The sequence below is a fragment of the Platalea leucorodia genome, assembly GCF_965183815.1.
Source record: "Platalea leucorodia genome assembly, chromosome: 1".
Classification (NCBI taxonomy): domain Eukaryota; kingdom Metazoa; phylum Chordata; class Aves; order Pelecaniformes; family Threskiornithidae; genus Platalea; species Platalea leucorodia.
This window is the reverse complement of record NC_138823.1, coordinates 162,216,020-162,241,168: the sequence shown is the minus strand read 5'-3', so window position 1 is coordinate 162,241,168 and position 25,149 is coordinate 162,216,020. Positions and strand designations below refer to the sequence as shown.

At 41.7% G+C, this 25,149-nt stretch overlaps 1 protein-coding gene across 2 annotated transcripts; it reads right to left on the bottom strand.

Annotated features, from left to right (window-relative positions):
- Positions 1 to 219: 219 nt before the first annotated feature.
- EXOG (exo/endonuclease G) lies at positions 220 to 23,128 on the bottom strand. Of its 2 annotated transcripts, none has more exons than XM_082305729.1 (6): positions 22,970 to 23,128; positions 21,519 to 21,668; positions 17,877 to 18,016; positions 16,051 to 16,127; positions 12,909 to 13,023; positions 220 to 801 (listed from the first exon to the last, which is right to left on the bottom strand). In XM_082305729.1, exons 1-6 carry the CDS (start codon positions 23,115 to 23,117, stop codon positions 343 to 345), a joined length of 1,089 nt encoding a protein of 362 aa, XP_082161855.1. In that variant the 5' UTR covers positions 23,118 to 23,128; the 3' UTR covers positions 220 to 342. The 2 variants fall into 2 exon arrangements, with proteins under 2 accessions (XP_082161855.1, XP_082161856.1); XM_082305730.1 differs by lacking the exon at positions 22,970 to 23,128 and adding an exon at positions 19,506 to 19,674 and having other exon boundaries at positions 21,519 to 21,600.
- Between the last annotated feature and the right edge of the window lie 2,021 nt (positions 23,129 to 25,149).

The window sequence follows — 25,149 nt, the reverse complement described above, 5'->3', positions numbered from 1 at the left end:
GTCTACTGTCTATTTTTATAATATTCCTAGAAGGGATTCCATACAAACCCCAAGTCTGACGTCTCGCTTGGAAAATAGCACAAAGCCTTTTCTGGAGGTGCAGTAATCTATTCATGCCAGAAAGGGGTCATTTTCATTTCCCATATCTAAGTACTGCGGCAAACCATGTGTGCGCATCACGTTACACGAGAATGAACGTTACTGCAAACCCATCAGCTTCCAAATGTTTCTTTATTGTTTTCACAATTCAAAAAAGGATAATTCACAGAACCCTGGCCTTTGTGTTTGCCTTCAGCTCCCCTTTCAAAGTACAAAACCCCACACATCTTCCCAAACAAGTGTTCAGCCAGCTTTCCCCTCTCTAGCTGCTACTTGTTTTTCCTGCAGTTCTTCTTCCTTCTTCTTGTGAAGCTTTCGGAGATATTCATCAGGCTCAATTCCTGCCTCCTTTAACTCCGACATGGCTTTCTCCAGCCGGTGCAACGTACGGGCACTCTGCACTTTTCGAGCAGTGATGTACAATGTAAATTCCTTGAAGCCCATCAGTTTACAGGTATCCACCTCACAAATATTTTTAACATCTTTGGTTTTGTCCACCTGGGGGAAGAAAACTAAACCTGACATTTTTTCCAGATCTTCAATATTTACTTGGAACTCAGTCAGCTGGTGACTGAAGCCTATGGGATCGTTTGGCACCACAAAAGCCCCCAGTACCAAGGGCTCTGTAGACGTTCTGCTCCGTCTGGCAAGGATCACCTTGTATAGGTGGGATGGCACAGCTACATCATCCTTTCCGATTACCTGTCAAAAGGAAAGTTATGTTACAGATACAGATCTTATCAGTTGAAGGGAAAAAGAAACGTAAGTTGAGACTAACCCTACTACCTCTAAAGAGGAGCCACAGCACGTAAGTACACGTCAAAATCATGTGCAATGTTATCAAACTAGAAGCTGAGGTGGAAAGCACCTGTACTGGGTCTGGCTGAGATGGAGTTAATTTTCCCCATAGCAGCCCTCACAGTGCTGTGCTTTGGATTGGTGGCTGGAAAGGCGCCGATAACACACCAGTGCTTTGGCTGCTGCTGAGCAGTGCTCCCGCAGCACTAAGGCTGCCTCTCCAACATTCCCCCTTCACCAGGAGGCTGAGGGTGGGCAAGATCTTGGGAGGGGACATAGCCAGGAGAGCTGACCCAAACCGACCAAGGGGATATCCCCTACCATATGATGGCTGCTCAGCAATAAAAGCTAAGAGAAAGGAGGAAGACGGAGGGCATTTGTTATTACAACATCTGCATTCCAGAGCAATCGCTATGTGTACTAAAGCCCTACTTCCCGGGAAGTGGCTGGACATTGCCTGCTGATGGGAAGTAGAGAATAAACCGTTTGTTTTCCTTTGCTTCAGCATGTGGCCTTTGCTTTTGCTGTATTAAACTGCCTTTATCTTGACCCACGAGTTTTTTCTATCTTATTTTCTCCCCCCCGATCCCGTCGCGCTGGGGAGGGGAGTGATAGAGCAGCTTGGTGGGCACCCAGCATCCAGCCAAGGTCAACCCACCACAGCACTATTTCATTGCAGCTCCCTGTATAGCTGGTCAGGAATGAGCGAGTTATTCGATGCCTGAATCTCTCTCTCAAACAGGAACAGCAGGGCAAGGAACACTTTACTGCAGGGTTGTTTGGCCACTGTTGGTAGGACACTTTCCCACAAGGTTCTCTGCCTTTCTCCTGTAACGCTTTATATTATACTGTTAAGAACAATGACGCAGACAAAAGGTCAAAAGATTAGTCAGTAATTGTCTAAATATTTGTAAAGATCTGTGACAAGGAGCTCTGGTAGAAGAACGAACTCAAATCTCCCAAGCGGATGCAACTTCAGTTATGGCTAAAACTGAACTGGAACCAAATCTGAAAACCACATTTGGAAAGAGGGAGTCAGCCAAGACCCCAGCTCCCTAATCCTGGTGCAGATCTGATCTGTAAGTGTAGCTGACTTGAAGGGATGGCAGAGCTCCTTTCTCGTACTGCATCACATTGTTCACACTTGGAAAGCTGTTTTCAGTAACAGTGGCTCTACACTGAGCTCCTGACCTGACGGTTCCAAATCATCTGGTTTTTAATATGCATTTCAAATCAACTCTAACTTACCTTCTGTCAGATATTTTTCCTCTCTCTATTACCCATACACAAGCTGTATTTAAAAGCTACGTTACCTAAGTAAGCATTTTTTTGAGAGGACCTGGATATAAAGAAGTACGTTCAGTGACTCAGTACCTTGGAAGAGAAGTCTCTCTAAAGAATATGCACCTATTTCTTCCATAAATTCACTATGATTCAACTTAAAGAGCTTGTACATGTTGGGTGTTCTGCTGTGTCAGACCAGGATCCAGGAATTTAACTGAAACACCAGAAGGGGAGGATCAGGACTCTGAATTCACATGAAATCTGTTAAAAGCTCACACACATATGTATAGAGCAGACACCCCACCCTGTGTCAGGAATAAGTCCAAGGGAATATACCTACTGATGATAAATGTAATCTCGCCAGTATTCAAAAAGTGATGCTCATGCATGCACTGCATTAGGCTTTTTTTTCTTCAATATATCTGAACTGAACCTGCCGTGCCAACAAAGTATAACAGGCTCACACATGGAAAATCTGAGTTTTGCATAACCCTTCTGTACAACTACACTTCTAAAATTTGTAGTTTTATTCTAACGGTAACAGAAGGAAAAGATGCAGACGCCCTACAAAAACTACAAAGGCATCTTGTTTTATACCTAAAATCCAGTAATTTGGTCCTATTTCCAGTATTTGTAATACCTGCAAAAGCAAAGACTGCTTATTTTGATTTTTTGACAGCTTTTGTTAGATAGAGTTAAAATACAATTTCAGAGAAAGCAGGTATTTATTTCACTGCCACAATGGATCACATTAATGGAAAGTATTTTACAAACTAATACAGTATATCAGTTCAGACATGCTTTATCCACTCATATATTCAGTATAACTCAATCACAAAAGAAACATTTCCTATGTATGCTTTATTCAGAGAGTATTCAGCACTTCTGCAAAAGAAAATATGTTTTTAAAACTAAACTTTGCCTGTGGCTAATGAACCAAGGTTCACATCAGTCTATTCCAATAGTTAACTAATTTCAGTTATGAATTCTTTCAGTGCTTGAAGTGTGTCTTCTACCTCTGTTGCCAGTTTCTTAAGTGACCAGTCTTTACTGGTTAGACCAAAACCAGAGAAAGTACCTTTTGGAGAAAGGGAAACTTCTGATAAAGCTTTTTCACGCTTTGTACAATCATGTAGTAGTAACGTTACTACTGTCTCTGGCAAACACGTCCTCTTAGATTTCTTTACTCTGTTACGGAGTATTTTCCTCCCCTTCCCTATACTAGGCTTTTCTGTAGTTTAAACTTTTTTTGTTGTGGTTTGGTTTGGTTTTTTTTTTTAGAAAAATGATCTTGCTTATGCCACCAACCTCCTCCTAAATAAAGCTCTGCCTAGACATCTAACAGTCACTGAAACTGGTAAGCAATAAATAAATGCCTTATGCCAAATCTGCTTTCCCTTTCAACGACAACAGATGTCTTGATAGGGAAATTAGAGCTCCTGAGTGTCAAAGCACTTTGCATTTAGCATTCAGTGTGGGTGAAACCAGAGTTACAGCTCCTCAGCATCAACTGCGTAAATAATCAAAACTGACTGATGCACAGGTAATTTTAAAATATACTAAAAACTACGCATCAACACACTTATATCTGGTGGGTTAAAATAGAATTACAACATGAACGGTGTTGGGAGTTTAACCTGTTTGAGATAGGTGGCACTTGAACCAGGGAGTACCTGCAGTGTGTTGGTGGCGAGGAGGAAGCCAAGAAGCATGAAAAGCCCTGAGGGGGAGAGGAGGGGGTCCACATTTCCACATTCACCCGAGCGCAGGCAGTGACTGACACTGCTGAAGGCAGAAGGCTGGAGTTCCTTCTCCCCCCTGGAGCAGGGAGCTTGCAGAGCCTGCGCTGCCATCCTGCGCACTCCTAGGGCAGGGTGGAAGAGAAGGAAGAGGCTGTGCACAGCTGCACTGCGCCCCGAAGCTGCTGTAGCCTCCTGAGAGAAGGCAGTAGTGAGACTAAACCCTGCTCCCCAGATTCTCCCTGGGCCAACGATCTCCTGACCTGCAGCGTTCCTGTGCAGTATGGCCTGCACTGCCTTTTCCAGGCCTCTTCACATACTTTTTTCCCCACTATAAATACATGTATGCATATCAGGTCCTCCTCAGCTCGGCTCCTTCCCCTTCTCACCACCACCCACACACATACACATACCAGCATCCTTGTTGTATAAAAGACTAGAGGAAGGGTGAACATGCAGATGGAGCTGCTACAAGTATCTCCAATTAGGGGGTATATGGCATATCTAAACCAAACAGGTGAATGCGTGTTGTGTGAGCTAGCGGAGGGAACAGGGGACTGAGTCTAAGGACTGAGTGGGTGGATAGAAAGGCTGGGGAATGAATAGAGCTGCACATAGAATAGTTAGGTATGAAATGGAAATGCTGAATGCCTGAAGTGGGTGTTAAGGAAAACAGACACTGTGCTTATGTAATATTATGCAAATATATACATTCTATGCAAAATAATGCATGTTTATGCATAGTACATGCCCCTATGAAGGAGGAAAGGAAAGAAGGAAAAAGAGGACTAGTTCAAAATTAAGGAAGGGTTGGCCTTTTGAGAAATGTAGTTCTAAATACAACTCAACTCGAAACAGGCAATGGCCATACGTGTAATTTATGTACCACTTCAGTTCCACGTAAGCTCTCTTTTGAGGATTTAAATAAAACTTAGAATAGTGCTCAGGCTTTATACTAGTCCTCTGAATAGCAGTAAACTACTTCTGTAATTACTTCACTGAGTTCTAATATTGTTACAGTGATTAAAACAAACTTCAGCCTGCCAAACGGCCAGAATCCACAAGTGTCCTTTCCTTAGCGGCATAAAAGTTCTATCCCCAGCTCATTCTGCTGGAGAATACCATCAAAGGAGGGTGCCCCATTTCTCTGACAGAGCAAATATGCATGACAAAGAATATATATGTTTTTTTCTGCAGTTTAACGCTTATGTGAACCATGCACCGATAATTTACGGAGCCAGTGTGACTCAATGATTTCTGTTAAAAAAGGAAATGCAATTCTGGAGCATGACATAGTATTTCCATCATTATGCTCTGTAACATACCACAATTTGCTTTTTTACGGGAGTAGATACAGAAGCTGCAGACAAACGTTTCCGTAGAGTTGCCCCCCACGCACAGTTCAACAGCCAGAGAAAGAAGTAAAGCGTGATTCTGCAGAAGTGAAGTTTGCAACAGAAGCAATAGGTAGGAAAAACAACAGAAGCGACAGGTAGGAAAAACAACAGAAGCAACAGGCAGGAAAAACAAACTCAACAATTCATTTCCTATTGCCACCTAGAGGATTTTCCTACCTAACTACAGCAATCTGAATCACTCCTCTGATCTGCACCATCCCATTTATCTCAATGCATGCCTAACAGAGGCAGATAGCATATGCTCCTATTGTAACAGAACAGAAAATGGGTTAAGATTATCCACGCACAGATGTTAACTTTGATTTGTGCTAGTCTATCCACAGGCAGCAGATGATCTTTCAGCAATCAATGCTTGAAACAGCTATCTGCCCCAGCTGGAAAAGAGCAACATTTTTTAATAGTATCTGTGATTCAAAATAAAACTCATGCGCTAATACAAGCAAGAAAATACAGCAATGGCCTATGGAAAATCACTGCTGTCCCACACGCTTTCACACTATGTTGATAACAGGCCACAAGGTAAAATTTGGTGTCATCCTTTGAAAACTTCCATTTTGCTATTCCTATAAAATTTTGCTTAAGCTTTCAAATTTTCAACAGCCTCATAATAGCAAAAAAAAAAAAAAAGCACTCAAGCTAAAAGCCTTCTTTTTATAGCATTAAAAATATTCCTTTCCCATCATTATTTGGGAAACCAATGTGAAATTTCAGATACTATTTCTCTTTGCTGTCTGTCTCAGTTCAACATAAAAATGTTCATTGCCCTAACTTTTTGCAGCTGCTTATTCCTTTCACTTTTGCTTTGCTCTTGTTTTCTTTGGTGATCTGGTGCTGGCTGAAGCCCTACGACTGATCTGGTGTTGTCTAATAATGCAACATTATGATAATGTCATTTTCAGCACAGCGTTTACTGTTTTTTATTATTATTGACATTGTTATTGACATTCCACAAGTGTGTATAAATTTGTTACACTCCTCAATGCCCAATTAAACGTGGACAGCTGTCATGAGGACGGGCTATTAAAATGTGTGCAATTCCTGACATTTAGAGATGTTTACATATTGCTAAAACAACAAACGTGTTGGTAAGCAATTATACAAACTTAAAGAGCTCACAGGGACAGATAAAGATAAGGGCAGAAGCATTACGATTTCTTAAAACAGAGAAAACTCAGTGAGCTTTGATAAATTCGGTCTCATAGCTAAGTCACCGGATGGTGATTTGTCTTAAGCTTGGCTTGCCTCATGATTTTGGCCAAATCATTAAACTGTTCTAGGCTGTAGTTCTTAAAATTGGAGGAAGGACAAATTTGATAATATTTGTGGAGTGCTTAAGTGTCACAATAAATAATGAAGACATTTGCTAGTGGCATCTAGGGCAAATTTAACCATATGGCATTAACTAATGTCACCTTCATGGTGGTAGCCAGATAAATGCAGGGCAAAGCAATCCCTAAAAATGACAGTTTGGAGTTAATGAGAAAGAAAACTCCATTCTTACATAAACAGGTGAAAAGGAATATATAAGGAACACTTGAGATGATACTAGAAGAAAAGAGCAGTCTTACTCTTACTAGAAATTTTAAAACATACACAAATGTTACCGTATTTTCATTTTATACTGGACTTGTTGCAGCTTCCCAAGGTGGTAAGAAAATTATCTTCTTCTGAAAGGGTAGGAATAATTTTTAAAAGAAAGGACTCATGAATCTAAAAGTAGTATTTTGCCACCTAGTGACTAGAAAATGAAAATCAACTGCGAAGAGAATTAGCAGAAAGGAAGAGCCTTTCATCAGTGAGAGCCAGCTCTGGATTGGCAATTATCTGAGATTCTCTTAAAACCTGGTAAACAGAAATCACATTCAATCATGACTTAACTGCCAGCACACACTGAAGAGTCCTTGCATCAGAGGGTACCATTATGAAGTACGTTAAAGTGATAGCTCCAGAAATACCCTCTACACTCCAGTAACCGTTTCTTCCCTGTCTGTCTTTGTATAATAACCAGAGTTTAGAACAAAGCCATACTGCAAACCAGAACTGACCAAAAACAAGCACACACACAATTCTTTATGTAACGACTTCCACCTGTGTCTGGCGATAACAAAATTAAGACTTCTGCCACACTTCTTGATGGACAGAATTCAAGGACATCATTCCTGTCACCCAAAATAAGACTGTAGCTTTCTCTGAATAGGCATTTGTTTTGTTTTAGCTGTAACTTGAGGCATGACACTGACCGGGCCCATCAGATATTTTACTGTAGATAGTATCATTCCCGCTGATATGACCCCAGGTTTGACAATACAGAGCTTTATTATAATTTGATACTAAATTCTGTATAGAAACAGACTTTCTGGCAGTATAAAAAATTCCCTTTGCTATCAGTATAATTTTATTTACTTGATCATTGTGACAGCATTAACTGCCTTCATTCCAGTTCCTTCCAGATTTGTGTTAGGCGGCACTGATTCTGCTGATAGTGTTTTTTCCCCAACTATCTGAGAGAACTCCGTCAGATGGCATTGAGAAGAACTGAGGGGTGTGAAGGCAGACCTAGCAATACAGAAAATAGAAAATGCTACAGATAAAATCATAGTAACAATCTGCAACAACACTGCACAGCCAAGCACTCCAAAATGCAAAGGTATGTACTTCAGGAAAATTTAATTTGTTATGGCTGGTCTGATTGCTATTGCCAAATCATTCGGCAATTCTAAAAAAGAAAGAAAAGAAAAAAAAAAGAGATGGTAAAAAAAAAAGCTGTGCCTGAATACATAGTTACGGCATTAGAAGACAGACATCCCAACCCCCCTTTTTTTTTTTAATAAAGAGGGTGTGTATACGCATTATGATACTGCACTTACATGATGACAGACTACTACTTCCACAGAATCCATTTAGGTTACTTAACACTGAATCCACCACAGTCCCTATCACCACTCTTCCTATAATAAAAGAACCTTCGGGATGGGTACAGTGCTAAATAAAAGCAACCCCATAAATCTATCCTGCACCTTTGGTGCCTCTTCTCCTCCAATCTTAAACCAGTGCCTATTATTTTCGTTTGTACATCATGTCTAAATTTAGGGCTGACAGAGCTCTAGGCGTTTCAACCAGCTGATCTAAGATCTAGCCCTTTGAACCTAAGTTTTATGGGACATGTATAATCGACCTAGATCCATTAGTTGCCTGTGTAGCCTTGAGACCATTTGGAGCAGTCAACAAACAGTAACAGTCTCCAGGTTTATTCCCTCCTTTAGCAAGGATTCCTTCCCCATAGTATCCTGGCTAGGAGAAAACCTCTACTACTACTGAAAATTGACTGGGAAAAACCATAAAGCACCGTCTTATATTTGAGAGGTGCAATTTGTTTCCCGGGTACTTATTTGCCATGGAACTAGACGACAAGTAAGTGTATCTTCTGGTACAGTTATTGTGCATGTCTGGCCCAGCCTAGTCATTCAGTTTTGAAAATTAAACAGCAGACGTGATTCCAGGATGAACACAGTGTATCACTAAAAAGTACAGAAAAATGTCGTCTTCAAACAACAAACAAAATGTTATCTAAACTGTAGTTTCGTTCGCCAACCATAGCCAATTCTTCTTAAATTAGTATTTACTACAATGGCATTGGGAATAAGAAGGGTGGAGCATTGAGCATGACGCAGTAGAATTACTGCAAAAGTTGTATTTCAAACTCCGAATCTGCCAACAGAGGAAAACCACTAAAGTGACAGTCACTGGAGAACAGTAATGTATAAAACAAGACAATGTCATTTTGATTTGATCTGGACAAAGATGAAAAATTTGCATCTGCCTCTCCAATGACACAGAACAGATTTTTCCTGTTGGCATTCTACTTTACATATATTCTCAAAATATGTTTTTCAGATACCAAGCACAGTCATCAATCTACTCTTTGCAATAAAAGCCTCCGCTGGAGACAGATGAAATGACAGAACATATCTGAGGATACAACAAGTTCAGCCAATAGATAGAACAATGCTGGCATCTAAGGAGTTCAAGGTTAATTCCCTTTCTGGAATTAAACAGCAAATGGTACCAGAGTCCAAGCATGAACTGGGAACAATGCCATGACCGATGCTCTGTTTTTCCTCTATAGTGATCTAAAAATAACCTTTTTGGACGTCTGATGAGAAAAACACCAGCCTGTAAAGCCACAGATACACATTTCACTACTCCTTTAGCCAAAAACAAGGAAGCTGAGATTGAAGAGAGGATCTGAAACAAATCAATGCAGACATATTCACTGTAGTACTTCTGTGTTTTCTTTTTTTTCCACAGTTCTAGTCTCAGAGGAGAAGAAAAACATTAGAAAGGAGCTCAGCCTTAACAGTCACATTGTCAGATTACAGGTTGCGAGTTTCAGCACTATTGTGTATACTACAGCACTTCTTAAACAGCACATACAAAGAAAAAGGACACCTCACATCAGCTTCATAAGCCCAAACAATGAGGACTAAAAGCCTTTCATTTCTAAGTCACTTGTTTGAACCTAGCGGAGTTCACTCCGAAAGACAGCTAAGAGGTACCTTCCCTTCTCATTCAGCTGCCAACTCTTAGCGTTCTTCGTTTAGGGGCAGAATCCCAGACTGCGAAAATCAATGGCAATGACTGCAATTATATCCAAGGTATCAGTCTGAAAAGAACTTCTCTCCAGTGCTTTGACAGGTTGTGTTCCCTCTTCTAAGTGTACGTGTTGATGTAAGAAGAAAAGAAAAAAAAAAAACAACAACATACCACTCCACTCTGAAGTCTCTCTCCCCAAAGGACAACTTCAATGGCAAGCACAAGAACTTATGCCATAAAGAGATTTCAAAATAACAAAACAATTCTCAGCCTGTATTTATTTATACTTAGGAGTGTACCCAAAGAAGCCCCAAATCAAATAATTTAGTATTTAAAACAAAACAAAAAAACCTGCCAAAATCAACATTTAACTTTCCCCACCTGTAGACAGCACTATCTGTACTTAACTACCGCTTAAATACAAATCAATTTACATAGCGAATCTCATCCTAGGAAGCTAAGTAAGGGATTTACAAATGTGGCCAAATAGTGAAATGAAAGCGTCAATACCATCATTCCACCGTTTTCAGTCTCACACTGAACTTCACTTCATAGTTTATATTAAGACCAAAACTGATAAAACATTCATAAAAGACCAGAGTTGTCATCAAACCCAAAGATGACGAAGACATCTTGGCACCAAAGAACGGAACGATATGATAATCAAAGCAGCATGGACACTTTGTGCCACTATTATTCCATCACCGTATCCTGGTATCAAGTTACTTGAATAAAAGCAGTAAGATGCAGTGCCTGTTCTTATTTTTACCTGTGGAAGAGTAAAATTTACATTTCAAAACCAAAATAGAGAGCCAAAATAATTTTTCAGAAAATGTAATCTTCCTCTTCTAAGTAAACACTTTCTCTAGTGAAAAACTAGAAAAATATGACCAAGATTAAAGTGAAGCAGTTGAAAGATGCAGTTGATGATAGATGATTCAACTGCTTCTTGGAAAATAATTTTCAGTTATAAAATGTTCAAGTCAGCTCACGATTTTTAATTCTTTGCAATGTAAGACAAATATATATTTTTAGGGATAAAAAATAAATGCAATATCCTGACAGCTACAAGGAGGCAAACTCCAGAAAGCTATGTGCAAGCCTGGAGAACTCTTAGGGTACCATTCTGCATGACAGTAAGCCAAACGCTCAGCTCGACACTGTTGAAAGGGAACGTTTCCCTCCTGCTCCCAGCTACGTGCTTTTGGACATATCTCATGCTGTCACCAGTAAGTGCTGGACTCCTCTGTGTGCTGCTCTATCTTTCTACGGCAGTAAAAAAGAAGCCCAGTAAGCAAATAAAGAGTCCAGCATGGATGGTTTTCTATTGCATTGGGTAATTCAGCATCTTGTGGAAGGATCTGACAGTCATCAGCGCTGGCAGACAAGGGAAAGGACTGGAAAGCATAATGGGCAACAGCGAAGTCAGCACTCTCCCTTTGGGTGGCAAGGAACCACTGCCAGTCTAAAGCTGGCTTTGCCACTAACTTATCATGTGGCATCGGTCATATCCCTTAACCACGGCTTCCGTATCCCCTTGAAAATGAGCTCAGTTGTCACCTTCCTCACAAAGATGTGGGAGAGCTGAAGTTTGGAACTGCCACTGAACATGAAAAAGATAAATTATTATTACTGCATTTTCATATGCGTAATATATGACTGTTTGGAAAAACAGAACAACAAACCCAAACCCAAAGCTGTGATTTCGTCACAGTCAAGGTTATAGACATGTGCGGGTGGGGACATAAGGGACGGTTTTTAAAGAAGTAAAAAAGTAAAAGCCAACAGGAAAAAATTACATTCTATCGTGACTGAGTGCCAAGTTCAATCAAATGGAAATCAGCTGTGTATTTATAATGGAGAAATAGTGCCTAAATCTTACTGCTGAACAAGCCAGCGCTGAAAGCTGAACATCTCTCTCTTTTGTGTCTCTCATATCCCTCTGAAACAGAGGCTTGTTTATAGCAAGCTCATTCATTGCTCCTCAGAGAACTAGCTGGACAGCTGAATCACTCACGAGCTGAAGCTGCAGTTGATCCAAGTACTTATTTTCAAGGAAAAGTGTTTTTTCAAGAGGTGCAAAATACAGCATTTATTATTTGCATTATGCTAGCTTTCATCTAGCAACTGAAAACAGCAATAATATCTCATTACAGTAAGGGCAGAAGGTAACACTCCCTCCCTTGAATATCTTACTACGCTCAGATCCTACAGATGTCTAAACACATGCTTACAAAGAGGAAGTCAGGATAAGCAACAACAAATTCACCTCTCAACTTGATAGCCTTTCCTATCTGTCTGTCAGTCACAGTTTCTAGAGACGGTGCAGGATCAATCCTAAATCTTCAGAGTATTTTAAGCAGATAACAAAAATGGGGGACCAAAAGAAGAAGAGAGGGTACCAGTACCATGGACCAGTGATTACACTGCATTCACCTAAAACCTACTGAACTTGAATGAAGTCTGTCAATTGACTTTGGTATGCTCAGAATCTCAGCTGAAGGCCTCATCTAGGTGATGCATACGGGATACCAGCAAACTGCTTTCGAAATTAATGGAGCACAGGCATTCCGATACCCTACATAGTTCTGAGAAGCCCATGTTACCTTTGTATTGCACTGTTTCTAAAATATATCAATAAATGATTGAATAGATGCCTACACATCAGCAAAACCCACTAACTCTCTGCTTAGATACTGTCATGTGTTATAGAAGTCAGAAAACAGTGTTACTGCAGAATGTGAAGAGACATTTAATAGATTTCTGATTGTAAATAAAACGAATTGTTTTAAAATTATACTTCTTCATGTGTAGGCAAGACATAACATCTGTACTGAACTTGTCCCAGCTAGTATTGGACATTTCATACATTTTGCATGTACTAGCATGTTGAACTTTGTTTATCAAGCTACAGTATCAATTTTAAATAAATAAAGTATTACCGCTGCACTGTTAACCCAGCAACATATATACATACCTGGTAAGTAACACTCTTCTTTCCATCATCATTTGTTTGAGGCAAGGTCAAAGGTCCAGAAACTACCCAAACATCCTCAAATCTCTCAGTCAATTCCCGACAATACATTTCCATTCTGGAACATATTTGTCAGATAGGGTAAAGTCAGCTGGGAAAACTTAACATGATCTTTGAAACATACTGCAAAGGGCAAGATGAACTACAGACAGTTTGGGAGCGTTTTTCCAAACTCATGTGACTGACTCCCAAGCCACAGAAGGTAAAAGACAAGCCCAAGTCATACTCCCCACTTGTCCCAGGTTCACTTATTTACAGATAGGCATGTGCTTGCACACACATTTGAAAATGGTTTCTGTAGCCTTACCACCTGTCCTGAAAATTTGAGTTCTCTACTTACTCCCACACTTGACACTAGAAAGATACTGTTGATGGTCACTTGGGATTAGTAAAATACTTGTTTTAAACAGCGAGTTGTGGCATTTTTACTTCTAAAAGTTTTACCACATTACTGGATTTGTATGTTCCTCCCCAAGGAATCAATGTCCTGCAACGGACAGCTCTTTCCGTAGCTCAAAGTACTTAGGAAAGTTTCTCCATGCCATTCGCACAAAGTCTACTTATTGGTTTTTTATATAAAACTGTTTAAAGTAGTAACTCCAGAAATACTAACATTATTTTTGCTTCTTAAACTAATTGATTCAGTTTACAGCATAAAATATTTCTCCAAATAAGAAGGTTTCAGGATCATGCCTATTTTACATAAAACAAAAGATTACAGCCCATCTTTGATCTAACACCTTAAGTGTTACAGAAATCCCATACAGTGAGCACCCAACGGTCCTTCACTAAAGTCAGAGCTGCACTTCACTCAAATGGACAAACAGACTAGAACATGAGACAGAGGAGCCCAGCTAATCTGGCTGCCTCTGAAAGGGGGAGGTTTCACCCCCTTCTCTGTCTCACCCCTCTTCCTCGTACTTCTCCCTTGGGCCACCTTTAGCACCCTTCATCTGTCAATAACCCTGAACAAAACCAGTCTTTTTTTTTGTGCTGGGTTAGTGAGTTAAATCAGCTCACACAAATCAGATTTAGCAGGAATGAACCCCGTGAATCAGAATTAGGAGGAATGACCCCTTTCTTCTTTAGTAATAGTGAGCTGCCATGTGATGCGCCAAAGCATTGACCACAAGTTAATTTTTTTTCCTGCTGTTGTCAGCTTTGCTTCGAAGCGGCTCAGCTCCTCAGGCTGTCTCGAGGCATGGTAATACAAACACCACCTGGCATAAGGAAACAATGGGAATAAATGCAGCTAGGGAGCAAACCGCTTTAGGCGGCAGGAGGGGCAGATATCAGATTACAGTGACCACGAAATCGCACTCAAAACAAGACAAAAAACGACAGTTAAACATCAGGAAAGAAAGAAGCATGCATGTTGGTGGGAAGAGAATGAGGAATAAATACTAAGGTGCAGTTAGAGCACACCACTGAACCAATCTAATAGCTTACTATCTAATAGCTTGCTGAAAGATGCAGTCCTGCTCTCCCCTTTCCTACTGCTCCCCTTGTCTGCCCCAGCTGAACAGTCCTACTCCATCTTCCGTCTCGGCTCTGGCACTCATCTCACCAGTTGATCCAATTTTCTAATCTGGCAGAAACATAACCAAGCAAAACAAAATGTGAATCAGTTTAACTGGGTTAGCAAATGGAATTGACTCGCCGCAGTCAGGCTAGTACCAGAGCTGGAACTGGGAAAGCAGCAAAAACACACAGCTGGAGGGCGAACACCACTTTAAAAAACAACAGATTGTTAAACTGACTAAGCTGTATTGTCTACCTCACCAAAGATGACAACTCAAGAAGGAAGCAGTTAAAAAAAGAGAAAGGAAGAGAGTACTGAAGCCAGGAAGGAATACAACACACGTGAAACATGGTGTCCTTATAACTATTTATCATTAAACAAGTGACTGACAAAACAAGTGGCACAAATACCTTGTTCATGTATTTAAGCTGTAGGGACAGGGTGCTGGGGTTGGGAGAAAGTGATAACAGCTGCTTAAATTGCGGGACTGACAGTGCCAGGGGAAATTTTCAAACACTCCCCATGATTTCCTGATTAGGCAGAGTTCCTGCTCAAGGGAAATAAAGAGGGTTTCCAAGCTTTGATTGGCACAAATGCCTAGCTTTGGTATAAGGAAATTTTATGCTCAAGTACTTGAGGTACTAAAACAATACAAAAAAAAATCTCTTAAAACATTATAGCATTTTATTTGTCTATAAAACTGTATAACCTTACTGAATGGCTCATATGATTTTATATGCAGTCTTGTAAAACTGGAAAGCAGTGTGTAGTTGAATGATGATGCGTTTTTGATAGACTTAGTACAATACTGTACATAATTTTGCTAACCTTCCCTTGAGCGAACCTTGTGATATTCATCATTTGCCCCTCCTGTTTCTGAGTCTTAACATTCTGTAAGTCCTACGCAAGAAGCACTGGATGAATGCTTTTATTAATGTTTTTCTCTGCTCAAAGGAAGGAAAGCATAAAAATCCTACGTAAAGAAAGTTTAAATTTATCAACCACTCACTTCACCTCAAAGCCAATCCAGCCAGTGTTCACAAGTGACAGAGAACCTACCTGACTGCTACTTGGAAGCCAGCACTTGAAGAAACACCTAAGACCTGAAGTAGTCACGACTCAGTGGGGAGCACTCAGTTCTCCAATTCAAAGTGAACCAATGTCCACATACAGAGACGTGAATACTCTCACACTGGAAGTGCTTTTTTGAGGAAGAGATGTTAGAGCAAGATCTAAACCCTTTCCTTGCTTCTACTGAATCTTCCTTAAAGACAAGAGCCTGGTACCTTTACCCACATCAGCCAGAAGAAGTAATTTTATCTGTTCTAAATAAATGTCCTCTACAGTTTGATTGAATAAAGAACTAAAGTAGTCGTTATACTGTTTTTGCACTGTGAGTACTGAGGTGCTTTTCATTTCAGAGAACGTTGCTATGATCTCTACAGACAGCCTATAAAGTGCTCTAGAATACTTTGATGTGAAGAGGTTTTATAAATATAGCATCTTTGATTTATGCCACTGCCTAATATTTTTCACTTAGTTTACGTACAAGTAATTTCTCACCTGTTCCAAAACCCAGCATTATTTTCATAATTCTGAGGCACGATGTTAGACAGATAAAACGTTTCGGCCATAGCTCTCTGCATAGAGAAAGAAAATAACGTAATTTCACTGAAACATTTACAAGCTGAAAACACATTTTAGAAGTTTTTGGTTCAGAATCCATTTCTAGTTTAGTCTTAACATTACCAACATACAAGGTCAGACAAAACCTGAGTCAGAACATCTACAAAATGATTTTAGATTAAGAGTTGCATAACTGAGGTGCAAACCTTGCAAAATGTATCTTTTTTTTTTTTTTTTTGACAGAAACATAGCACAAGAATGTCCAATTCTAGAGGCACAGGAATTACTGTGTCACCCCGTGTCAGTTTTGTAATGTCTTTGGAAGCAACTAGCTACTCTTCTTTCTGAATGGGAAGGATGCTTTCACCCATGCTTTTCAATTATTTGACTGCCTAATGGCTAGCTTCTTTTTTCCCTTACAAGAAAAGGTTTTATTAAAAATATTCATCAATATTTTACAAATACATAACATGCAGGCGAGGAAATGATTTATGAGACCATAATGGTCAAACAACTACTTATCTGCTTAATTTTATCTTTAAAAAGTGTCATAAACCTCTCTGAGCTGAAGCCCACATATCTCCACATGTGAAGGACCTGGCGCTGAAAAACTACGCATATGCAGGGAAATACAGGAGAAAAAATTTTCAAGATTTAACCCGTAATCTTCATAGGTCCTGTACTTGTCAATATTTTTCATATACTACTTCTTCAAAGTGAAGGGGCTCCTTAGGATAATGAGCAAACACTACCTGCACTAATTAAACTGTGAAATTAAATCATTATAGTCCTGTATTTGAAAGATTGCGTCATCTCACTGCATTTCAAGCCAGGTCCAGGATCTCTCTGCACAGACAGCTCACCAGCAAAAAATCCCGATACCACAAATAACCACGAAGACACTTCCAGTAGAAATCATACGGTTCTTTCATCCACTGCATGCCACTGCGCTGTCACTCTGCCCCACTGCATACTATTCTGCCTGGCAGAAATACAAATTCAAACTGCTTCTTAATTGACAAATTGCTGCATTAGGCACATTTCACAAGAGGATCCAATAAATCCAAGGCTGCTTTGTTAGTCAGCCAAGGCATTAGGGCATGCTTTTCTTACAGCTCAAATAAATGGCAGGTGAAGACATTTTATAGACTGAAAGAACTATGGCAAAAGAAGGTTCTAATTTACCTCATACACATTGCCAGAAAGGAAAAAGCCTTTTTAAATCATCCAGGCAATCCCCTTGCCAATACAGAACAGTACTTAACAGCATCTTTGCTCTGCCTGATCTAGCCTTAAACATCTCAGCACCTGTTGGCCAGAATGAAGTCATCGTTCCCTGTCTCCCTTTAACTGCGCTTCGGAAGACACTTTTGAGGTTTGTTTGGTGAAGGTTATCATCTTCTTTTTACAGGCTGACAACGTGACATACAAGAGGCTGAGAAGACTTGCTTAACACTATACAGCGCAAGATAGACTCACACCATCTCTGCCAAACAAGTTAATCCAGGTGTGATTTAATTAAGAGAGGCGTGTCACCAGAGGATGTGCCTGATTTAGATGCCTGAAGCAGACTGTGAGAGCATCCTACAGTGCTCAGTCAGGAACAGACCTTGTAACTCCGATTCCAGGTCTGTGCATCAATAATGAGACCATGTTCCATCCCAAAACAAACTGCAAAAGGAATATTACACATTACTTTTAAGGGTCTTTTGACCCTTTCTGACTGGTAAACACAAATTAAAAAGAAAGAAAAAAAATCCTACTGTTGAAAATTTGTTATCTCCTGCTGGTGCCATGTGTCCTCGTGACCATCCGCTGCCAAGGTAGTCTTCATTGACAGCACTAAACATTAGAGGGATGTTAGGATCTGGTTTGAATTTACAGTGCCTTCGGTCTGCATTGCCTGAGGAATAACACACTAAATTGTTAGGTTATCGTTAAACCATCACAACAAAAAGACAAAAAGAACTGGTTCTGTCATATCTTGCCAAAGGACCCATGCTTAGGGATTCAACACATTAATCTCAACTGGGTATTTTTCTCCTCAACCATAAAAAAGAATAATCCTGCTTAAATATCTGTGCTCTAGTTCTAAATTCTTTCCCGACTATACGCTCAAAATTCTAACATGCTTACTGTTTTATAGAGAAAAAACAAAACCAAAATACTTCTGCCTTATCATAAATGCAGATTAATATTAAAGGCAAGATTACTGAAGATATAAACCAGTACAGATTCATGTTTTAGGACAATGAAGATATACAGATCTTCACCAGCTGCAATTCCATTTTTTATGTTTGAGCCACTACAAGTATTTCTTCTTTTTCCAAGTCTAGCCTGGAAGTGGAATGGGTGTATCTTGATAAAGTTACACTTACTAAAATAATAAACCCATTCAAGAGAAAGTCTTAAGTCATTTGTTCTTCATGGGCACAGAAATAAGTGCAGAGCTCTCGTGCTCCTTTCCAAGATTCCCCTTCTGCCTTTCCAGACATTTGGGAATTGTGCACAAAAATGACTAGGCCTAAAGTCTTCTGGTAGACAAAAACATTTTGGGGGGAGAGTTGTGGGGGGAGCTAACTTAACTGTTGCAGAGATGGCAGCCCACTCTAAGCTGCTGTCTTTGCTGGGGAGCCTGTGCCTTCTTCCCACATTTACTGGCCATACACTTGTATTTGTGTCCTTTCACTGTGTAAAGTCCCAGTCAGCTCCTCGGAAAAGAAATTACTCTGAGTGGGCTGCAACTTTGAGACCAATTCATCCCAAACACTGACTGCTTCCTTGGAAAAGTGATGGCCAGAAGAGACGTGCATGAATTATTCTGGCACTGACAACCTCCAATAAAACACCATCTGTCTTAGGGAATGGCCTGGGACCCAAGAACATCCAGGAAGGCACTCCGGAGAAGCAGTGGAGGCACATGCAAGGGCTGACTCAGCTGTGCCTGTGCAATGGGTCAACAGAGCTGGAAAATAAATGGCTTAGAGCACCATCACTGTTGTTCACATTTTTTTTCCCAAATGACAATATAATTCAAAGTATCTACAGCATACCGAATTTTCTTTATAAAATTCAGGGTGTCATCTTAGGCATAATTTCACAGATGGAATACACAGGACCTGTGTATAGTCTCTTTTCATTTAAGCATGAATCAGGGCCTGTACACATCAGAGAGAATTTTCCTCAAACTTGGCACTTTATAAAGCACTTCCTGTTGCAGTACAACGTGAGGGGCAATTTTCAATCGTGATCACTGCTAGTTATTAAAATTATTCTTTCTTCTATAGCTGACTCTGCATAGACACACACACACTGCAGGCACTCTGGCTCTTTTGTCACGTCAATATTATCACTGAGCGCATATGCACCCTATGCTTCCTTGGGCTCCGTACCGACAACAAAGTGTGGTGCACACTCTCCACTTGGCAGCTCTCTGAAGAACCCAAGAACATGCGAGGACCACAAGGAAGAAGGGAAGGGGTGGAAAATCAGCATGCATATGGATAATGCATCTCTTGGAAACCAGTGCCTGCAAGGAATTTCCTCTTCTTTGCTGACCATCTGTGCATAGGTCCATAGAGATGATGTCAAAACAGAGAGGTGGTCAGAGCATCTTTATGCAGTGCAGGTAGAAGGAAGGAGCTTCACTTTTCTTTTTTGGTAAAGCACGTCACATGATACTTTAACACAGGACTGATGCTTAGGAAGCAACACTGACAAGTTTATCAGTGTGCAAAACATCGGAATTCTTATTTTTAAAAAACCATATTTGATCTCAGTATTTAAGACAAAGTGTAATTTATCAATTAAACTTGAAAAATGGAAAACAGATCCTCATTTATTCTCTGTTCACTGCTTTGATAAAAACAGATAATTTCTTCTGTAATCAGATTTGTACATCTCATTTACATGTAAAGCTAATTTCTTTCCACCATGTTTTTTAAACAAGTAAGTTCTTATCAATAAAATAATTTTTTTTACATCACATGGTTTCAAAACTCCAATACATGAAAGGTCTTTGTGACCTTCCCTGAACAACACAGTTCCGCCTCAAATCTCAATTAGAGTAGTTATCAGGCATAAATCAGAGCTGAATGCCTCAAGATGCTTAATTTCAACTCGCAGGTTAGCTGTATCTCATCATTTGGAAAACATTTTAACAATTCAGCTGTTAAGACCCACTTGAAAGTAAGCCGGGAATTACTGCTTTCTTCTCAGAAAGAAGTGGAATCAACGATGCTACTTAAGGGTTGGTTATAAATATTTTCAGGATCACGCTTTTAATTTTGAAAGGTAATTTGAAGACAGTGATTAAGATATATTTCAAGGGCTACTGCGTTCATAAAACACTTTACAATTATACAGTTATCTCCATTACTAATAATTTGCCTTATAAAAACTGAACTAATGCTACAAACTTAATTTACAATGACTGTATACCACTTATATTTCACTCACGACTGACAGCAAAAGAATCACTAAGCCTCTGTCTTGCATAAAGAACAGGGTATTAGATAATGCACATCAGAAAATACAACAGAAGTGCATTAAAGTAAATCATGGCTGCAGTGGGTAGGTATGCCCTATCTCGCTTTGAACAATTACAACTGTTGATGCCCTTTGCTCCATTTTTATCTCAGAAATGGACGTTCATCTTTTCTCCCCATTCTGAGCAAACCTCTTTAAGATCTGTAGGTGAAACAGTCTGGCCACTAAAGGCGCTGACTCCACAAGCATTCACACGTATGGGGCAGTACGTAAACTGACATAAATTGGCCGACGGAACTAACTACACAAGCTAAGGAAGTAAGAGCAATTTTTATGCGCTTGAGCAATAATACCGAACTTTGCAGGTGTGAATCAGGTTAAGAAAAGTTTAATTTTCAGGTTTTCATCTTCTCTCCATTCATGTTTAAAAGTGGTAAGTTAAGCTTCCCTCCTGAAACAAGACTTACAGTGTTTACACTGACACAGCTATATTGATCTGGTGCTTACAGACTCTTTCATATATTCATAACAGAAATTTCTCACGGACAGTAGCTCTAGTTCTTCTTCATTCCTCCCTTTCATGCTCAGCCCTTGGGCCAAGCGTGACTTGCAGGCCTCAGGATGTTGTACGTTCAGTACCAGGCTAGTCCCAACAAGAGAAAAAATACTAGAGAGGCCTGCCAACCTGCAGTGACAGATCTCTTTTAAATCACCCCCAACATCAGCCTTAGCACTGCCATGAAACTGACATCTACCCTGAGGCCTGCTGCCTCCGGTCGCATGGTGAATGGGTGGAAAAATCCATACCTAGAGATCACTATAGGATTTTTCTTCCTGACTGCTCCTGGGTCCACCTTCTGTGAACTGCAAAGCCCATTCTGGGTGCCATAAATGTAAGAAAATAAATACCTACATACCCAGTGTCTTCTGTTTTGAAATATGTTCAATCACCCATCTAGGCACGCGTTTTGCCTGGTCATAAGACAGTGCATGATTTGTGTAACATCTGGTCTCTGTTCCAGCTTCAGGGAAGCCATATTTTTCCAGCAGAGACTCTTCTACTGGTTCTAAGGAGAAAAATAAACAGAAAGCCATCCAAAGATGAAATGTGATCAGAAACAAGACAGTAAGAAAAGCATCTCCGTGGATGTAAACATACCGTATAGGGAACTACTTGAGGTTACTGCCACAATTAAGACCAAAAAAAATATTAAGAGAGCTATCCAGTGAAACTCCCTTCTACCAAAAAAGCTGTGCTTTTCATCGTGTCCTCACATGAGGATCTCAACGCTACGGCTAACTCATTCACTCAAATGCCTACACACATCTACCTAGCAATCGCTCCGGGCCAGCCTTCAGAAGAAAAGCTACCAGATATTTAGGGACAAATCAGGCAACAAGGAGTTACAGACACAGGAGATCAACACACACATTTCACCTTTCAGAGCTGGAAACCGCACTCCTCCTCTCAAACTGAGATGTACGAGTTCAGCACAAGAGTGAGTCCTGCCCTCACCGGGAACACTTGCACTCTGCTGAATGAATGAAAGCTTCACTTTCAGATTTTTTTTTTTTTTTGCAAGGAACATTTTTCCTCATGGAGGAATATTTACAGCTGTCTTACCGACTTCCTCATCCTCCAACCATCTGTTCAACAGCAACTTACGTTTTTGGAGCACCTCTTCCTGTGCTTTCCAATACTTTGATACTTTTAAAGCCTTCAGGCTGCAGAGAAAGCCATTCATTCCCACCAGGCCCTGGTCCCCCCCGACAGCCCCTTCCCCAGGCCTTGCACCCCTGCACACAGCCACCCCTCGTGCTGGCCTCGTCTCCCCAGGGAAGCCCAGGGGAAGATACAGCTGAAATTTAGTTATGGCCTGACCTGAACTGCGTGTTTAAAAGTAAACATATATATATAAATATGTGCGTATATATTACGCGGACATTACCAGATCACGCAGGGCAACTGCTCCCCACTGCAACACGGGACATTTGCAGCCACCGTGGTAGCCACAGGAAAGCACTTTCCTCGCGTGTCACCGACATTTCGGTGTCAGCAAGGGAAGCTGCGTTTTTAATGCAAGTTACAGCCCGGCATCCCCACATAACCTGCTCCCCCCTCAGCCCGGCGCAGGTACTCGGGGAACTCCCCGCCCTCCCGGCCCGCCGTGGGCACCCCAGTACGGAGGCAGCGGGGAGAAGGCTGCTCTGAGGGGAGGGAGCGGGTTTAGGGGGTGCTGGGGGGGTCTGTGGGGATCGGGGCCGCGCTGAGGCGCCGCCGCTCCCGCCTCGCTGAGGCGCCGCCGCTCCCGCCCCGCGGAGCCAGGGGGCCGCCGCGCCCGGCCTCCCCTCTGCCCGCGGCTCTTACCCTGCGGCAGGGCTCGCCCAGGCACCAGCTCCGGCTGGCTCTGGCTGCGGAGGAGCCGCCACGCAGCCCAGCAAGACGCGGCGGCGCCCGCCGCTGCCCCGCAGACGAAGCCGCCCAGAAAGCGGCGGTGGCGGGGGAAGGCCGCCATGGCGGCGGGGCGGGAGGGGAACCCCGGCGCCGCGCTGCGCCACAGCGCCCCCTGCCGGCCCGCCCGCGGCGGCGCGGGCGCCTGGCCGCCATGGCGGCATCGCCTCAGCGCGCCGCGGGGAAACGGCGGGCAGGGAATGATGGCAGCGGGATTTGCCCCATCGCTGCGGCACAGGGAGAGCGAAGACGCGGGGCTCGGCCTCACGGGGACTACAGGGACCACCCGGAGAGGGGTGGCTAAACTAGTCCCCAGCCAGCGAGGCCAAGGGCGATGACCCCAGGCCCCAGCCTCAGGGGAAGGTGCGGCGTTGGGTTCAGTCACCATTTGGTGATTTGACATCAGGCGTTTTGTCAGGAAAACCACCTAATTTTCCCTCACAGGTGCCTGTTAATGTTCATGTTGGCCTCATGTGGGTCCACTGCAAGCATTTCCAACCCAGCACCAAAGGAGAGGCATTCTGCTGAAAAAGGACTAGTTAGTTTAGCAATGGAATACACCAAAACACGAGCACTGTGTTGCCATGCCATCGAGAGGATGGTGGGGTGGACCCATGGAGAGGCCTGGCCATGCTTCAGTTTGTGGCTGTGGGCATCTTCTTGCCTCCTTGTGGGGATTACAGAGCTCGCTGGGCTGCTACGAGTACAGGGAGCTCAAGCTTTTTATTTTTTTTTTTTTAATCATTTTCTAGGTCCAGACCCCCCTGCCTCACTGAATCGTGTTCAGTGATCAGCTGAAGCGGAAAAGAAAACCCAAACCCCACAACCCACGGTGTGTGGAAGCTGCATCTCAGCCCCAGGTCCGATGCTCGCCCTGACGGCAGGTACCTCATGCCGAAGCTGGTTCCCTGACTGGGAACCCCGCAGCACTTGTGCGTGCTGTGTGTTTGCTAACAGCCTCCCTTGCCCGGGGAAATATCAGCCGTCCTCACCAAGGAGCTGGCTGTGCATTTGCAGTGGGCTCGCCGTGAACAGGAGCATGCTGGTTCATACTCTTCACGGCTCTAGTAGCAGCTGTACGTTCAGGGTAACTTTGACCTTCTGCAACTGTTAAGTTTTTGTAAATCAGGTTGGAACCATTTAGGCAATCACTGTCCTTTGCTGTCTGCTCTGTTCCTCTGCTAGAGCTGGTGGAAGGGAAGAGCAGACACTTCATTGCAAGGTCCTGGGATTTAGCTTAAGCCCCCCCATCACTGGCAGTTGCGGCTACATTGCTGGGCTTTGTATTGATACAGCTTAACATGCACATAATGCTCTGTGAGCAGTTCTTTGCGAGGAATGGTAAGCAGTGTTACCACAGTGCTGCAAGAGGCAACGCACTTAAAAGGATGCAGTGATTCGAACTAATTCCCTCCTCCCTTTGGAGGAGTTAGCAAATGATGGGTAGCAGAGGCCCCAGCTATGCCTCTGCAGGGATTCCGTTAGGGATTTTGGATAGCAGCGATGCCATTAAGCCACCAAAACATTCTTCTATAAAAAAAGAAATACTCCAGCTAGATGCCAAAGACAACAAAGTAACAATGATTTTGAATGTCGCACCAACAAGAGAAGCAATTATTTGTAATTTACTGTTTATTTTCATATACAAAAAGATAAACTTGAAATAGTTCTTTCTAGTTTTTTTCCTCCTATCTGTTGGGGTGTAGCTGCTTCACACAGGGCAAATACTACATTCATACTGGTTTATTCGGACACCCAGTGCAAAGCTGAAGCAGCAAAACTCCAACTTGGCAGATCTAATTTCAAACTTGAGACTCATTTCTAAAATACCACAGTAAAAAGGAACAAAGATCCACTGCAAATTCATGAACTATGATACAATGTTCTTTCCAAAATGTCTTCATTTCATAACTGCAATACAATGGATGTCTGCATTAGGCCATTTTATATATACATTTTATATATATATACTTTTGCAGAATATATATATATAATATACATATATAAAAAATCAGCACACTTCAATCCAAAAGGGGTTACAGCAACGAGCTTAACTCTCTGTATACTTTTTTCTTTAACAGGATATTTTAGTATAA

What these genes read in the sequence shown, in the direction of transcription:
- EXOG (XM_082305729.1), bottom strand. Translation starts at nt 23,117, where the DNA reads ATGGCGGCCTTCCCCCGCCACCGCCGCTTTCTGGGCGGCTTCGTCTGC. An exon ending in TGGGCGAGCCCTGCCGCAGG is followed by an intron (nt 21,669 to 22,969) that starts GTAAGAGCCGCG and finishes TTTTCTCCTTAG; the next exon opens with AACCAGTAGAAGAGTCTCTG. An exon ending in AGAAGAGTGTTACTTACCAG is followed by an intron (nt 802 to 12,908) that starts GTATGTATATAT and finishes TCCTTTTGACAG; the next exon opens with GTAATCGGAAAGGATGATGT.